The 18,971-nt window shown below is 40.6% G+C and overlaps 2 protein-coding genes across 2 annotated transcripts in view; one reads left to right on the top strand and one right to left on the bottom strand.

The window, feature by feature from the left end:
• The window catches only part of ift140 (intraflagellar transport 140 homolog (Chlamydomonas)), a 218,852-nt gene that overhangs the window by 93,067 nt on the left and 106,814 nt on the right, over positions 1-18,971 (top strand). Inside the window, exon 18 of the mRNA XM_059978862.1 lies at positions 5,401-5,597. Coding sequence (XP_059834845.1) covers positions 5,401-5,597 — 197 coding nt within the window. The remainder of the gene's footprint in view (positions 1-5,400; positions 5,598-18,971) is intronic.
• The window catches only part of tmem204 (transmembrane protein 204), a 39,444-nt gene continuing 35,599 nt past the window's right edge, over positions 15,127-18,971 (bottom strand). The window contains exon 4 of the mRNA XM_059978863.1: positions 15,127-15,506. Coding sequence (XP_059834846.1) covers positions 15,277-15,506 — 230 coding nt within the window. The 3' untranslated portion in view covers positions 15,127-15,276. The remainder of the gene's footprint in view (positions 15,507-18,971) is intronic.

Consider the following 18,971-nt stretch of genomic DNA (forward strand, 5'->3'; position numbering starts at 1 on the left):
AGTCCTCTCCTTCACACATTCTACCAGTCTGTTGTTGCCAGTAAAATCTTCCTTGTGGTGGTGTGCTGAGGCAATGGCATCAACATGAATGATGCCAACAGGCTCAATAAATTGATTGGAAAGGCTGCCTCTGTTATAGGAGTCAAACTAGACACACTGGAGGCTGTGGTAGAATAAAGGCCCTCTGGAAGATCCTGACAATTCTGGACAATCAACACACACAAAATGCTGGTGGAGCGCAGCAGGCCAGGCAGCATCTATAGGAAGAAGTACAGTCAACATTTCGGGCCAAGACGAAGACCAGCATTTTGTGTGTGTTGCTTGAATTTCCAGCATCTGCAGTTTTCCTCGTGTTTGTGTTTTTAAATTTTGGACAATGTTTCTCACCCTCTGCATGCCACCTTGGCTGAATGGAGGAGCACTTTTAGTAATAGACTCTGACAACTGTGCTGCTCCAAAGAGTGCAACAAGAGGAGATTCTTACCCTCAGCCATTAGGCTTTATAATGAGTCAACCTAAACCTGTGGAAGTAATGACCCCCTCCTGTTAGATGTTTGAGGTAACTAATTTTTTATTCTTTCTTACTTCTTTTATAATATTGGTATATCTATAGACTTGTACTGCTACTCTAGACACTGTAATTTCCTTTGGGGTCGATAAAGTATCTCTCTATTTCTGGGATATCTTGCATGAACAGCTTTCTTCAGGTCATTTCAATTGGGTTAAGGTCAGCACTCTGACTTGGCCATTCCGAAACATTCCGAGTCTTTTTAGATCATTCTGTTGTTGATTTACTTTTGCATTTCAGATAGTTGTCTTGTTGCATCATCCAATTTCTATTAAGCCTCAGCTGACTGACTGCTACCCCAACATTCTCTTGTAAAAAAACGTCTTGAAACAATTTTGAATTCATTGTTCCTTCAATGATTGCAGGCTGTCCAAGCCCTGAAGCAGCAAAGCAGCCCCAGACCATAGAAACATAGAAAACCTACAGCACAATACAGGCCCTTCAGCCCACAAAGTTGTGCCGAACATGTCCTTACCTTTAAACTAGCTAGGCTTACCCATAGCCCTCTATTTTTCTAAGCTCCATGTAGCCATCCAGGAGTTTGTTAAAAGACCCTATTGGTTCCGCCTCCACCACTGACGCCAGCAGTCCATTCCACGCACTCACCACTTTCTGTGTAAAAAAAAATAAACAAACAAACAAACAAATAAATAAATAAAACAAAACTTACCCTTGACATCTCCTCTGTACCTACTTCCAAGCACCGTAAAACTATGCCCTCTTGCACTAGCTATTTCAGCCTTGGGGAAAAAGCCTCTGACTATCCACAAAATCAATGCCTCTCATTATCTTGTACACCTCTATCGGGTCAGCTCTCATCCTCCGTCGATCCAAGGAGAAAAGGCAGAGTTCACTCAACCTACTCTCATAAGGCATTCTCCCCAATCCAGGCAACATCCTTGTAAATCTCCTCTGCATGCTTTCTGTGGTTTCCACGTCCTTCTCATCCTTCCTGTAGTGAGGCAACCAGAACTGAGCACAGTACTCCAAGTGGAGTCTGACCAGGGTCCTATATAGCTGCAATATTACCTCTCTGCTCTTAAACTCAGTCCCACGGTTGATGAAGGCCAATGCACCATCTGCCGCCTTAACCATAGAGTCAACCTATGTCCTATGGACTCAGACCCCAAGATCCCTCTGATCATCCACACTGCCAAGAGTCTTACCATTAATGCTATATTCTGCCATCATATTTGACCTACCAAAATAAACCACCTCACACTTACCTGGGTTGAACTCCAAATGCCACTTCTCAACCCAGTTTTGCATCCTGTCAATCTCCTGCTGTAACCCTTGACAGCCCTCCATACTATCCACAACACCCCCAACCTTGGTGTCATCAGCAAATTTACAAACTCATCCCTCCACTTCCTCATCCAGGTCATTGATAAAAATCAGAGAGTAGGGGTCCCAGAGCAGATCCCTGAGTCACACCACTGGTCACCGGCCTTCATGCAGAATATGACTTGTCTACAACCACTCTTTGCCTTCTGTGGGCAAGCCAGTTCTGGATCCACAAAGCAATGTCCCCTTGGACCCCATGCCTCCTTACTTTTTCAATAAGCCTTGCATGGGGTGCCTTATCAAATGCCTTGCTAAAATCCATATACACTGCATCTACTGTTCTACCTTCATCAATGTGCTTAGTCACATCCTCAAAAAATTCAATCAGGCTCATAAGGCACAACCTTCCTTTGACAAAGCCACGCTGACTATTCCTGATCATATTATACCTCTTCAAATGTTCATAAACCCTGCCTCTCAGGATCTTCTCCATCAACTTATCAACCACTGAGGTAAGACTCACTGGTCTATAATTTCCTGGGCTAACCCTACTCCCTTTCTTGAATAAGAGAACAACATCTGCAACTCTCCAATCCTCCAGAACCTCTCCTGTCCTCATTGATGATGCAAAGATCATCGCCAGAGGCTCAGCAATCTCATCTCTCGCTTCCCACAGTAGCCTGGGGTACATCTCATCCTGTCTCAGTGACTTATCCAACTTGATGCTTTACAAAAGCTCCAGCACATCCTCTTTCTTAATATCTACATGCTCAAGCATTTCAGTCCACTGCAAGTCATCCCTGCAATCACCAAGATCCTTTTCCGTAGTGAATACTGAAGCAAAGTATCCATTAAGTACCTCTGCTATCCCCTCCGGTTCCACATACACTTTTCCACTGTCACACTTGATTGGTCCTATTCTCTCATGTCTTGTCCTCTTGCTCTTCACATACTTGTAGAATGCTTTTGGATTTTCCTTAATCCTGCTCGCCAAGGGCTGCTCATGGCCCCTTCTGGCTCTCCTAATTTCATTCTTCAGCTCCTTCCTACTAGCCTTATAATTTTCTAGATCTCGATCATTACCTTTTTTTTGAACCTTTCGTAAGCTTTTCTTGACTAGATTTTCAGCAGCCTTTATACACCATGGTTCCTGTATCCTACCATCCTTTTCCTGTCTCATTGGAATGTACGTATGCAGAATACCATTTAAATATCTCCTGAACGTTTGCCACATTTCTGCCATACATTTCCCTGAGAACATCTGCTCCCAATTTATATTTCCAAGTTCCTGCCTGATAGCTTCATATGTCCCCTTTCTCCAATTAAACATTTCCCTAATTTGTCTGATCCTATCCCTTTCCAATGCTATGGTAAAAGAAATACAATTGTGATCACCATCTCCAAAATGCTGTCCCACTGAGAGACCTGACACCTGACCAGGTTCATTTCCCAATACCAGATCAAGTGCGGCCTCTCCTCTTGTAGGCTTATCTATATATTGTGTCAAGAAACCTTTCTGAACACACCTAACAAACTCCACCCCATCTAAACCCCTCACTCTAGGGAGATGCCAATCAATATTTGGGAAATTAATATCTCCCACCGCAACAACCCTGTTATTATTACTCCTTTCCAGAATCTGTCTCTCTATCTGCTCCTTGATGTCCATGTTACTATTGGGTGGTCTATAAAAAACACCCAGTAGAGTTATTGACCCCTTCCTATTCCTAACTTCCACCCACAGAGACACCGTAGACAGCCTCTCCATGACTTCCTCCATGATGTTCCTTCTACCATGCTTCACAGTTGGGATGAAATTTTGGTGTTGGTGTGCATTCCACTTTTCCCTCCAAACATAGCGGTGTCCATTTCAGCCAAAAAGTTCAACTTTGTCTCATCAGTTCACAGAACATTGACTCAGAAGAGTTGTGGAAGATCCCGGTGGTCTTTTGCAAACTTGAGACATGTAGCAATGGTTTTTTTTAATGAGTAATTAATGTAGAAAACTAGGTAATTGCAAAGGATTTACAAACTTTGTCTTGCAACTGGAGAACAAAGATGAGGAATTTCTTCAGTCAGAGGGTGTGAATCTGTAGAATTCTTTGCCAAAGATGACTGTGGAGGCCAAGTCATTGGTTATATTTGATGTGGAGATTGAAGTTCCTTGATTAGTAAATCTATTGTATATTTTATGTTCAATATGCTACATGTGTATATGAAAAAATAAAACCATTTCAAAACTGAATAGGATATTTTATTTATAATATATATAATATTCTTCCAACCAGGAATGAAAAAGTGCTTAATATCTTGGCTATGGCCCACTTAGAGAACCACTGTTATAGAGCGGTGTTAGGAGAGATGATTCTGAAGATGTAACATTGCCATATTTACCTGTTGTATTTTCCCTTTTGGATAGGTGGGAATTACTGAAGTGCTGAGAACAATATGTTACTTGATACTGTACATATTGGAATATCTTGGGATTAATCTGTCAAATTTCATGACAACATTGTGCATTTTATGCCATCTGCCAATGATATAAAATCGGATTCTGATTCTGATGTGTTGTAATGTGTTTGTAATGTGTCTGCATGTGTTGTAATACATAGCTATTGTTGAGCAGTCCACTGACAGTGAACACATTGAACATGGCAAATATCTTACTGTCTTTTAACAAATGTTGTTGCTGTAGGATCTTAAGAAAGAAACAGTAGGGATTATTTAAAAGTCAAAGTAAACTTATCTGACCAGTAGGAATATTATTTAAAACACAAGGGAATCTGCAGATGCTGGAAATACAGAGTACACACACAAAATGCTGGAGGAACATAGCAGGTGAGGCAGCATAATTGTACAAGGCATTGGTAAGGCCAAATTTAGAATATTGTGTGCAGTTCTGGTCACCGAATTATAGGAAAGATATCAATAAATTAGAGAGAGTGCAGAGACGATTTACTAGGATGTTACCTGGGTTTCAGCACTTAAGTTACAGAGAAAGGTTGAACAAGTTAGGTCTCTATTCATTGGAGCGTAGAAGGTTGAGGGGGGATTTGATCGAGGTATTTAAAATTTTGAGAGGGATAGATAGAGTTGACGTGAATAGGTTGTTTCCATTGAGAGTAGGGGAGATTCAAACGAGAAGACATGATTTGAGAGTTAGGGGGCAGAAGTTTAAGGGAAACACGAGGGGGTATTTCTTTACTCAGAGAGTGATAGCTGTGTGGAATGAGCTTCCTGTAGAAGTAGTAGAGGCCAGTTCAGTTGTGTCATTTAAGGTAAAATTGGATAGGTATATGGACAGGAAAGGAATGGAGGGTTATGGGCTGAGTGCGGGTAGGTGGGACTAGGTGAGATTAAGAGTTCGGCATGGACTAGGAGGGCCGAGATGGCCTGTTTCCGTGCTGTGATGGTTATATGGTTATCTCTGCAAAGGATTTAACAGGTGACATTTTGGGCCAAGACCTTTCATCAGGATATTATTTAGTGTTGCATATTTCCTGATTGTACTCTATTAGCCCATTAACAAATTTTTGGTTTAATTCTAGTCAGGTGTGACTGAGAATGAACCAGAATCGACGCCTGGCTCTCCAATTCCACAAATGGTAGCGAGGCGGCCCTTGCGGGACTTTGTTGGGCTAGAGGATTGTGACAAGACAACACGTGATGCCATGCTGAATTTCAGCTTTTATCTAACTATAGGGGATATGGATGAAGCTTTCAAATCAATTAAACTTATCAAGAGGTAAGGTAACTTCTTTTCATTCCTTTGTGAATCCAGGCCTTATTTCTCCCATTGTGAACTTTGCAAAGTTGTTGAATTGTGTTTTAAAATGTTAAGAGATTAAAAGGTTATTCGTGGGGCCTGGTTCTTTGTTTATTTTATTTCTTTGCTTTTGAATTGAAGTGTGGGGATGCCGAAGTGTAGGATTGTTAATTTTTTAATCTGTTCTGTTGATTTGTGTAAATTACTGTATCATGAAAGGGTTCCAGAACTCAAATAACAATTTATTTTAACAGGTTCTAATGTTTTATGGCAATCATTCATTGTCAGTCTGAGATGTTACTGGCTGCTACTACAAAAAACTATTGTCATAACATTTATATCTTGTGTTAGTATACTGAAATTATATCTGCAGATTGGTCAGCTTAACATCAATGTAGACAAATTGAAAAGTTCTGAGGGATATTTTAAGCCAGTATTTACAGAAATGCTCTTTAATCAAGAATGTGCATGGTTTTATTAAGGGTAGTGGGTGCAGATGTCATTTGTTTCTGCTCCTGCCCCTCAATGTCTGATTATCCCTAATCGGACTATGCTTCTCCAAATGATTGTAAGTCTCTCCAATAGTTTTCCCACCATGTACGACTCACATGAATATAATTCCTAGATTCCTAGGGTTATCCCTATTGCCTGTCTTGAACAAAGATATAATATTTGCCATCCTCCAGTCTTATGGGACTATTCCTGTGGTCAGTGAGGACACAAAGGCCATTGCCAGCAGTGCAACAATCTCTTCTCTCATTTGCCAGAGTAATCTGGAGTATATCCCATCCAACTCTGGGGATTTAATTATTCTAATGTTTTTCACAAGTTCCAGCACATCCTCTTTCTTAACCTTGATGTTTTTCAGCACATTAGCCTATTCTACGCTGACCTCACATTTGTCAAGGTGAATACTGAAGCAGAGTATTCATTAAGGACCTTCCCTACCCACAGGGAGAACGTAGAAACTCCTTATACAGCAGGAATTGAACCCTGATTGCTGGTGCTGTAATACCATTATGCTAACTGCTACATCACCAGGCCGCGTCAGACTGTGTACCCAGAAAGAGGCAGTTATGCAGTAGGTTTCCAGAGTTTTGATGGTATCTAAATGATCAATAATTTCACAATAATTTGTATTTCTGTACCACTTTTAACATTATCAAGCATCTCAAGGTGAAGGAATCAGCTATCACTGGGAAGGAAAGTAGAAAAGAATTGATGTTACTGAGACAGTGTAGGTGATTCCAGGATGGGCAGGAATGCAGATATGTATGTTCTATGTATCTAGGCCAGGGGTTCCCAACCTGGTTATTCCATTGACCAGTGCCATTAAGTAAGGGGTCCGTGGACCCCAGTTTGGGAACCCCTAGATTCTAGGCTTTTAGAAGCTGAGCATTTGATGGCTCCAGGCCTGGAGTTTAGAAGAATGACGGTGATCTCATTGAAACATGTTGAATATTCAAAGGCCTAGATAGAATGGACGCAGGGAGGATGTTTCCATTGGTGGGAGTGTCTGAAATGAGGGGGCACAGTATCAGAATGCAAGGATGTCCCTTTAGAATAGAGATGAGGAGGAATTTCTTTAGCCAGAGGCCGGTGAATTTGTAGAATTCATTGCCGTAGGCAGCTGTACAGGCTTAGTAATTGCTTATATTTAAAGTGGTGGTGATTGGATTTTTGATTAGTCAGGGTATCAAAGGTTATTGGGAGAAGGCAGAAAAATAGGTTTGAAATTAAATCAGCCATGATGGAATGGCAAAGCAAACTCAATGGGCTGATGGCCTAATTCTGCTTCTGTGTCTTATGGTCTTATGGTTCCAGATATCGACTTTGGATTAAGTAGCCTTTTCTAACTGCACCTCAGAGCATTCTTTATGAACACTACACTAACTGAAGGCCAATTTGAAATTTGACCAGTGAGCGATGCTCAAATTGTCACGTTATCCTGGATATCCTCTAGTAAAGATGGAGAAGATATTGCACAGAATACAAACTTAGAATAATTTGATTGTATGAGTGTTATGTTTGGAAATGCATGGTTTTTAAATTATCTATACAAGATATACCTTCAGTAACTAACTGGTCTATACCAGAATTGTATCAAATGCACTTTAACAGTACAAAAAAATCTCAATTTAAAGCTTGGAAGATACTTGTAATTCAAATATACAATACTTACATTTTGTATCAACGTATTATACCAGTTATCACATTGGTAAAAAACTTAAGTCAGTTCCCATGAGTCAGTTTAGCCCTTTCTGAAACCATTCAGCAAAGTAGAGAAAATTCTGTGTATTTGGATCTTGAGCAATGGGACAGAATGATAAAAGCAACTTTTTATTTATCAAGATACGGCATGGTAACAGGCCCCTCCAGCCTAATGAGCCAGCCTCACCCTATTACCCCCTTGTGAACAGTTAACCAACTAACCCTTACTCTTTGAAACGTAGGAGGAAATCCACTTGGTCATGGGGGAGGATGTACAAACATCTTACAGACAGTAGCAGGAATTGAACCTGGGTTGTAAAGTGTTACATCACCATGCCGCCTAACTTCTATGCTTCATGCTTTTGAGTATAATTGGTTTACCTTCCAGTTGGCTCATAGAGTATATTAGTGTTTAAAACCCCTTACTTAGAATTTGTTCTCTGGCTGCATGTACAACTGACTCAATTAGATTTGGTGCAAGGAAAAATTCTGATTGCATGCTATATAATGGGAACTGCACTTCCGCAGGCCGACTTCCCACATCTACACTCCATTAGTAGATGGGAAGGTCATGTGAGATGTGCACTTCAGTTCCTGTAGCCTGCTGTGTCAGCAAGCACTGTTCTGCTATGGGAACAGTAAAACTGAACATTAAACTGAGTCCCCAGAGTTAACAACAGTGAAACTTCCTGCGATATTTCAGTGGGTTGAGAAGTGATATTAATTTACCAATAATATTTGTGTAGCCCTCACTACTATTACAAGGGACAGAACCATAACCTAGGTAGTTTCTGCTGTTGGATTACAACTGGGCATTGTCCTGTTACTAGTGCATTGCTATCTTTTCAGAAAAATCTTGAATAATGTGTGTACCATCTGTATGTAATCTGAATTTTTTTTAACAATGAAAAAATTGTCAAATCTGAATCTTAGTGTGATGTAAAAAAAATTTTTGGAAATGCCTCAAAAAGGTGGCATCCATCTTTAAGGACTCCCATCACCTGGAACATGCCTGCGTCTTGTTGATAACACAGGTCACAGTTTAAGGATAAAGGGGAGGCCTTTTGGGACCAAGATGAGGAGAAACTTCTTCACACAGAGAGTGGTGAATCTGTGGAATTCTCTGCCACAAGCAATAGTTGAGGCCAGTTCATTGGCTATATTTAAGAGGGAGTTAGATATGGCCCTTGTGGCTAAAGGGATCGGGGATATGGAGAGAAGGCAGGTACAAGGTTTTGAGTTGGATGATCAGCCATGATCAAACTGAATGGCGGTGCAGGCTCGAAGGGCCAAATGGCCTACTCCTGCACCTATTTTCTATGTTTCTATACCATCACAGAGGAGGTACAGGAACCTAAAAACACACACTCAATGTTTCAGGAACAGCTTCTTCCCTCTGCCTTTAGATTTCTGAATGGACATTGAACCCATGTACATTATCTCACTATTTCCCCCCTTTTTTTGCTCTCTTTTTGTGTTGCATTTTTAATTTAATTTAAAAATATATTTCTTAATGTAACTTATAGATTTTAAATTATTATGTATCACTGCTGTAAAACAACAAATTTCATGACATATACCACTGATATTAAACCTGATCCTGATTCTAGTTTATCTAAATTAAACAGCACATTTGAGATATTTTGAGAATTATTGGCTAATCCTCATCAGTTTTACTGCTCTCAGGAATGGACTACACGTGACTGAGCAGTGAGCATCCATTCTTTGATGTCTATATATAGACATGCAGAACCGCTAAAAGCTTTACCACCTGCAAGCATTTGACACGCAAGCCTACTAGCGCTGAGTCCACATTTGATCTGTGGTGCAATAAGTTGTTTAAATTCTGTTGTTTGTCATTCTTTGTTTATATAGAGTTTTTCATAAATTCTGTTGTGTTTCTTTATTTTCCTGAAAATTCCTGCAAGAAAATGAATCTCAAGATGATATGTGGTGATATATACATACTAAATTTACTTTGTCATTGACTTTGTCACAAAACTGCAAAGAAATTGGTATGTTCATTTGGTGTTTTTCTCAACAATCTCAAAAAATCCCACTGTATTTCATGACTCATTGTTATGTTGGAAATGGGGCAACCAACCTGCAGACAGTAACTTTCCACAAAGAGCAATGTCAGAATGTAAAATGAGGATACCTTTTTTTCCCTTATTAAGGAGAGACAACCTGTGATATGTTGAATTACCAGGTGAACAAGTAGTCTTTGTCTTTGCAAATCTGTCTTTATTGATGCTTTGCTGCATGCTTGAGTGCTCGGTAGAGGACACTGATGCTTTTTTGCTGGTGGGGTGGGGTTGTTGCCTTGCTGCTGCTTGTGAATGGGAGGGGGTAGCTGGGGGGGCTTTGGGGTTCTAACATTTAATTGTCATTCATCCTTTGGGACACTCCTCTGTTTTCGTGGATGTTTGCAAAGAAAAAGAATTTCAGGATGTATATTGTATACATTTCTCTCACATTAAATTGGACCTATTGAAGCCTATTGATCACATTTGGAAATGACAATTGATAGATAGTATTTATCAATATATCTTGGAGATAACTTGCTGGATCTTCAAAACCTTCTCACAGAGCTTTTCAGATATGCTTGTGGGAGAATTGGAATAAATGGGTGGTGATGGTTGGCACGGACTTGGTGGGCTAAATGGTCTGTTTCTGCACTGTATCTCTCTCTGAGGTTAGGTGCCATTTACTGAGCCCGACCTGATGTTGTAATTAATTTGATGTGATTTATGAACAAAACTACCCCTCTGCCATCAGATTTCTGATTGGTCCATGAACCCATGAACAATACCTTGTGCAAAAAAAGTACTATTTATTTATTTCTGAAATGTATAGATTTTTGTCTTTATACTGTACTGCACATTTCATGTCATACGTCAATGATAATAAACCTGATTCAGATTGTGTACCTACTTGAATTTCACAATGGGACAGCTGGACAGGACCAGAGGACTAATAGGAGAAGGCAGGCTGAGCAAGGATAAGAATTCAACAAAGATGATTTTGAAGATGAATTGGTGAAAGTGGCATGACTCTTTAAAAAAAGGAGGAAGGCAGCAGAAAGGAAATTATAGACCAGTTAGCCTGACCTCAGTGGTTGGGAAAATGTTGGAGTCAATTATTAAGGATGAGGTTATGGAGTACTTGGTGACACAGGACAAGTTAGGACAAAGTCAGCATGGTTTTCTTCCAGGAAAATCTTGCCTGCTGAACCCATTGGAATTCTATGAGGAGATTACAAGTAGGATAGATAAAGAGGATGAAGTGGATGTTGTATATTTGGAGTTTCAGAAGGCCTTTGACAAGGTGCCACACATGCTACTTATCAAGTTCAGAGTCCGTGGCGTACAGGAACGTTACTTACATGGTTTGAGCATTGGCTGATTGGTAGGAGGCAGCAGGTGGGAATAAAAGGATCCTTTTCTGGTTGGCTGCCAGTGACTAGTGGTGTTCTACAGGGGTCGGTGTTGGGACTGCTTTTTATGCTACATATGAATGATTTAGATGATGGAATAGATGGATTTGTTTCCAAATTTGCAGGTGATACGAAGATTAGTGGATAGGTAGGTAGTGTTGAGGAAACGGGTAGGCTGCAGAAGTATTTAGGCAGATTAGGAAAATAAGAAAGAAAGTGGCAAATGAAATACAATATTGGAAAATGCATGGTCATGCACTTTGGTAGTAGAAATAAATGTGCAGACTATTTTCTAAACAGGGAGAAAATCCAAAAATCTGGGATTTTCTCTCACATTAAATTGGACCTATTGAAACCTATTGATCACATTTGGAAATGACAATTGATAGATAGTATTTATCAATATATCTTGGAGATAACTTGCTGGATCTTCAAAACCTTCTCACAGAGCTTTTCAGATATGCTTGTGGGAGAATTGGAATAAAGAGCAAAGAGACTTGGGAGTCCTGTGCAGAACACCCTGAAGGTTAACTTGCAGGTTGAGTTGGTGGTGAGGAAGACAAATGCCATGTTCACATTCATTTCAAGAGATTTAGAATACAAGAGCAGGGATGTGATGCTGAAGCTTTGAGGCACTGGTGAGGCCTCACTTGAGTATTGTGAACAGTTCTGGGCTCCTCATCTCAGAAAAAAATAGTGTTAGCATTGGAGGGCGTTCAGAGGAGGTGCACAAAGATGATTCCGGGAATGAAAGTGTTATCATATGAGGAATGTTTGATAGCTCTGGGTCTGTACTTGCTGGAATTTAGAAAGATGAGGGGGGGATCTCATTGAAACCTTTAGAATGTTGAAAGGCCTAGACAGAGTAGTTGTGGAAGGGATGTTTCCCATGGTCGGAGAGTCTAGGACAAGAGGGCACAGACTCAGGATAGAGGTGTATCCATTTACAACAGAGATGCAGATAAATTTCTTTCGCCAGTGGGTGGTGAATTTGTGGAAATTGTTGCCACATGTAGCTGTGGAGGGCAGGTTGTTGGGTATAGTTAACACAGAGCTTGATAGTTTCTTGATTGGACACATCATCAGAGGTTATGGAGAGAAGACTGTGGAATCGGCTGAAGAGGGGTAAAAAAAGGATCAGCCATGATTAAATGGTGGAGCAGACTTGATGGGCCAAATGGCCTAATTCTACTCTTATGTCTTATGGCCTTTAACAAAATGAAGTGCTGATAGTGAGGGGTGGGGTTAAAGATGATTATTTACTGTTTATTTATTATTATTTTGTTTCTTTGTATTTACTGTGAATGCCTATAAGAAAATGAATCTCAGGATTGTGTATGGTGACATATATATACTTTACACTTTGAACAAAGGTTAACAGGAGACAGAGGAGATGGGATATCAAAATTAGCAGGAAGAGGTTTTGCTTTAATAGAGAGGGTAGGCTGTAGAGGCTGGTGAATGACCCATTGCCCACCAGATATGGCCAGGGGCCTCACCATCCAGTGGTTCTAGGCTGGCATCTGGACTTGATGTGTCTGCTCACCTGGTGCTATGACCAGGAGCTGGCTGACACCTGTAAAGGAAATGTTAGCATTCATTTTGAGAGGACTAGAATATAAAAGCAAGAATTTAATGCATTGGTTTAATAAGGCATTGGTCAAACCGTATATGGAGTTTTGTGAGCAATATTGGGCCTCTTATCTAAGAAGAATGTGATGGGATTGGAGAGGGTCCAGAGGAGGTTCATGAGAATGATCCTGGAAATGAAAGGCATATGAGGAGCTTTGATGGCTCTGGGCCTGAACTAGCTGGAGTTTAGAAGAACAAGAGGAGGATCTAATTGAAACCTACCAGATAGAGTGGACATGGAGAGGATGTTTCTTATAGTGGGTGAGTCTATGGCCAGAGGGCACAGCCTCAGAATAGAGGGACATCCATTTAGAACAGATGAGGAAGAATTAATCAGTGGGTAGTGAATCTGTGGAATTCATTACCACAGACGGTATGGAAGCCAAGTCACTGGGTATATTTAAAACAGAAGCTGATAGGTTCTTGATTGGTGAAATTTCAAAAGTTATGAGAAGAAGGCAGGAGAATGGGGTTGAAAGGGATAGTAAGTCAGTTATTGAATGGAGGAACTGACTCGATAGGGCAAATGGCCTAATTCTGTTCTTATGTCTTATGGTATCCAGTTCTTCCTGGGCAGTCTGTATAGGGGGCTGTAATAGGGTGTTTCAGAGAACAGACTCCTGAGTAAAGACAGAGCAGACTCCTCTTGGTTACTGGCACAACCTTGCCCAAGGTCTGTTCTTGGCCCCCTCCTCCAACTAACTTATGTGTTGCCCGTCAAGATTTGCATCAGTTTCCACATGTCCTCTGAGGCTACTCAACTCTGTCTTCACCATCTCTCCCGACACCCCTCCCCCTACCATCTGTCCCTCCATTTTGGTGAATCAGACATCTCCTCTATGTAACTATGAGGAAGACCAAAGCCCTTTCTCTCCTTGGTTCCTCAGTTTTGGACCATATCTCCTCACCATCCATGAGATTGATTCCCATATCAGTAAACACTGGCTCTGCCTCAGCTCTTCTGCTACTGGGACCTCATACCAGCCTTGGTCATCTATTGACTCAACTGCCCCACAGAACTGCCAGGGACACATATCAAACCACCCTCTTTGTGCATCACTTCCATACTCATTGACCTGTGATGGCTCCCAGTTAACCCAAGTCCTGATTTTCAGATTCTCACTTTTGTTTTCTGATCCCTCTGACGTGTTGCTCCTCTCCACCTCTGTGATTTCCTTCAGCTTTACTCCTCTCCAAGATGATCACAATCCCTTCATTATGGCTTTAAACATCTTAATCGTTGTCCCAACAGAAACCCATGTCCGGAATTCTCCCTTTTAAATCCTTCCATCTGAAACTTAATGCTCACATCTCTGACTCTCCCTTCCTGAGGCTCCTTATCAAATGTTTTTCACTCCAATGACGTGCTCTATACACTGAAACTTATGATGAAATGGAAGTAACTGATAGTTGCACTGTAACAGTCAGATAACTGAGAGGGAAAGGGAGGCATTTCTGTTTTTATGTTTTGATTTGCAGTTCTTTAATTTTCAACTCCTGCTGTATACATTTTCCTGAGTACAGTATATCTGTCTAATTGCATTCTGGGCTTCCCATGCAAAGGGCAGATAACAAAAGCCACTCTCTTAACCTTTTAGTCAAATATTACATAAAATGTATATCATAAACACAAGAGATTCTGCAGATGTCGGAATGCTGGAGGAACTCTGTGGAAATGAATAAACAATCGACATTCTTGATGCAGAAGCCTGAAATGTCAACTATTTATTCTCTCTATAGATACTATCTGACCTGCTAAGTTCATCCAGATTTTGTGCCTGAAATATATATTGTGTCTCATCTAAATAGTTACTTTAAATTAAAGCCTAGCTTTTTGAGTACTATTCCTTTAAATATTTAACATTCTGTACATTTCTGTATCCAAAATGAAATGTTGATGCTTGGGAGCAGATGCTCATACTTGGGTGATATATTTACTGAAGGAAGTGAAGTAAGATTCTACTTCACACTATTGTCTGTCTCACAAGATCCAATCCCTCGTGCTCATCTTAATGGTGCACCAGGTACTGTTTGGAAGTAAGAATCTTAAGCCAATTGGGAATTAAATTACAGGAATTGCTTTAAACCCAGTGAAAGAAATCTGTTTCCTTCAGATGCTGAACTTCTACTCCCATACATTTATCCTGCCGTACTGTTTGGTTGTGCTATATTGTCTTGATTTATGTTGCTGTCAAGTCAGAATTGTTAGTTGTGTTCAGGTTGAAAGCCTTTGTTTCTTCTTCTCCCACTGTGTGCCCACCTCGTCCAACCTTCCAGACAGCGGCTGAAAGCAGAGATTTGGTTATTTCATGAGTAAGCAGAGATCTGGCAACTCTCGAACACTTGTGCAAATTGCTGCCCGCTCCTTTCTGCGTTGGTTCAACATGGTGATTCCACGTAGTCATTCTCAAAGCGTGGCCTGGAGCGACGGATAACAATAACGCGGGGTGTCATACAGTCCTCCCGCCGGTGTAATATGTTCCAGATTAGCATGGCTGCCGCAAGTGTCGATGAGAGACAGGCACCAATGTCCAGGTAGCAAGACCAAGAGAGGTGAGTATAGGGGCCTATACGGTAGAAGGTCACCAGTCCAATCATCAACACAAAACCTAATGGTTAGAAGGAAAAGTATCAATGAGAAGATGCTTCTGAGTGGGAAATACTAACAATCACAGTTTCTTAGGTAGAGATGTGGGAGGGTGCATAATAAAAGGCCAAAGGACTAGCTTAGCCCCTAAACATTCTACTGTTATAATTTTCAACTGCTGCCACTACCTTAACTGTTCTCTACTCCAGGGAATTTTAAACACATGAGATTCTACAGTTGCTAGAAATAAGAGCAACTCTCACAAAATGGTGGAGAAACTCAGCAGGTCAAGGTTCATCTATAGAAATAAATAAACAGTTGATGTTCCAGGCCAAGACCCTTCATTAGGACTGGAAAGGAAGAGGGAAGAAGCCAGAATGAGGTAGAGGATGGGGAAGGAGGACAAGCTAGAAAAATGATGGGTGAAGCCCAGTGGGTGGGGGAGCAGAGATGAAATAAGAAGTTGGGAGTTGATGGGTAGACAAGGTAGAGGGCTGGAGAAGAAGGAATCTGATAGGAGAGGTGAGTTGACTATTGGAAAACAGGAAGGAGGAAGGACACCAGAGGGAGATGATAGGAAGGTGAAAAGTAGAAATAAGAGGCCTGAGTGGGGAATTGAAGAAAAAGAAAGGGGGAGAGGAAAAATGAACAGAAGTTAGAGAAATCGATGTTCATGCCATCAGATCACAAGCTACCTAAATGAGGTGATGCTCCTCCAACCTGAGAGTGGCTTCATAATGGCAGAAGTGGAAGACATGGATCAACATGTTGGAATAGGAATGGGGATAGGAATTAAAATGGTTAGCCACCGGGAAATTCCAATTTTTGTGGATAGAGTGAAGGTAATTTTATATCCTTTTCCTATCTTATTACATCCCTCTTTAAAGGATTGTTGTAAAACTCTATGGGGTGGAGGGAGAGTGTAGCAGGAACTCAATCCTCTGCCCTCACTCTGGTTATAATCTTTGACATGCCAGTATCTCAGTCACTGGAGAAACTCTTCACGTGTACCACTTTTGAAGTCTTTCATAATTCTGAAAGTCTTAGTTAGACCTTGACTTTCTCTGATCTAATGAAACTGTCCCATTTCCTCTAGGCTTTATTTATATCTGTAAATTCACATGTGTAGATGTCCCTTTAGAATAGAGAGGAGAAGAAATTCATTAGCCAGAGGATAATGAATCTGTGGAATTCATTGCAATAGACAGCTGTGGAGGTTAAGTCATTGGATATATTTAAAGCAGAGGTTGATAGGTTCTTGATTAATCGAGGCACCGAAGGTTATGGGGAAAGGCAGGAGAATGGGGTTGAGAAGGATAATAAATCAGCTTTGATTAAATGTTGTAGCAGACTCTATGGGCTGAATGGCCTAATTCAGCTCCTATGTCTTATGGAAACTAGCAGTGAGAAATACAAATAGCATATAATTTCGAATCCTTGTCCCCCTCTGGTCAGTCAGCATGTACCTTTGAATAGGCTAGAGAGGATACACAGGTATTGTTGGGACTGGAGGGTTTGAATTGTATAAGGAGAGACTGGACAGGCTGGGATTGTTTTCCCTGGACTGACATATCAAAAGAGGGGTGACCTTTTTGAGGTTTATAAAATCATGGCGTGGACACAGATAAAGTGGATAGACATATCTTTTTCCCAGTGTAGGGGAGTCTAAAATTGGAGGGTGTAGGTTTAAGGTGAGGGAGGAAAGATTTGAAGGACAACAACTTCTCCCCAAAGATGGTGGTTATATGAGTCAAAACTGCCAGAGGAAGAGGAAGTAGGTACAATTACATTTAAAAGACATTTGGAACGATTCAGGGATAGGTTTAGCTCAGGAAGACAGTGCAGCTGGCATGCATCAAACAAGCCGAAGAGCCTACTTCTCTGCTATGTATCTCTAATCTGAAAATGAGACAAAATGCCAGAGAAAGGAGCTACCCATGGCTGTTGTCTAAATGAAAAAACAATTGTGTTGAGATGGATAGATCACATCCAGTTCAGAGCTCAACTCTTGTTTTGGTGGTCAGTTCAGTCCACTGAAGTGGTAATTCAAAGGAATAGCATTAAAATCTCCAGCACAGAATAATGTCATTAGCCCATCTTTGGTGATGATGATGTTTATACTCCCCAGGAACTACTCACCCTGGTTTATATGACAAATCTACAGAAGTACAGAAGGAAGAACAAAATACATTATTTGGCTTCCTTCTTCAAGATTCAACATTGTTTAACGTCATTTCCAGTACATGAGCGTAAAGGAGAATGAAATAATTGTTACCCTGGATCCAATGCAGCACAAAAAACACAATAAGATAAACAACACAATAATAAGCAATAATTATAAATACGGAGATAGCTGATATACATTGATTGTATGTCCATAATGTGACGCTAGTTACACGAGTGTCTGTATGTAAGGTGACTGACAGGAAATGATAAAGTAGTGGTGTGGAGGGGTGGATTAGTGAGTGTAGGTGTTGATCAGCCTTGCAGCTTGGGAAAAGGACTATGAGAGGTTGTATGAGATGTGCACTCCCAGGTGTTTTAAACTGCTCATAGTTTCCACTGCTATTTCACCAATGTAAAGAGGGGCATGATTGTTGCAAGTTCTCCTGAAGTTGCTAACCATATCCTTTGTCTTATTGACATTGAGTAAGAGGTTATTTGCTTGGCTTCTAGCCTTGTTCCACCTTCTCTCTGTAAGCCATCTCTTCATCGTTGATGATGAGTTCCACCTCTGTCATGTCTTTGGCAAACGTGACAATATGATTACTCAGGTGTTTGTGCAGTCATGTATGAGCAGCATGTACAGCAATGGGCTCGGCACACAGCCCAAGCAAGCACTCGTGTTGATACCGACGGGGTGGGTGGAAAAGTTGTGTGTCCTGACTACCTGAACTCTGTTCATTAAGAAGTCCTACACCCAGTTGCAAAGTGGTATATTTAGACCAAGGAGTAGGAGTTTATTTACCAAGATCTATGAGACAATAGATTTGAAATCCAGAAACAGCATTCTGACAAGCCTCCTTCTGACCACTTTGTATGAAAATAAAATCTCCTGAATTGCTGTTGTATTTATTTTATATTTATAGCCCCTAATATTATTGAGGTGTCCAGAAGCAGACACCGCTTGTACCTGGAGATGGACTGAGGCAGATACAATGAAGGAACAATCCTGACGCATGTTAGTTAAGTAAGGAATCTAGTTTTTGATATATCATGTCTTTATTCAAGCCAGCCCTCTCTCTTATTTAAATGGACTAGAATGGTGGAGCAAACTCAATGGGCCATGTGTCCTAATTCAGCTCCTATGTCTTTTGACATTATTGACTGCAAATTATATACATTTTCTCTAAATCTCAAATTGAAAGGAAAATATTAATGCTAATCTAATTTAATTAACTTAAGTGGGATGTGAGGGGTAATACTACTGAAGTTTATTTTAGTTTAAAATCTAAAAAACTGAGTGTGTGATGATTACTTAATCTCA

The sequence above is a fragment of the Hypanus sabinus genome, chromosome 9 (genome assembly GCF_030144855.1).
Source record: "Hypanus sabinus isolate sHypSab1 chromosome 9, sHypSab1.hap1, whole genome shotgun sequence".
In the NCBI taxonomy this organism is placed as follows: domain Eukaryota; kingdom Metazoa; phylum Chordata; class Chondrichthyes; order Myliobatiformes; family Dasyatidae; genus Hypanus; species Hypanus sabinus.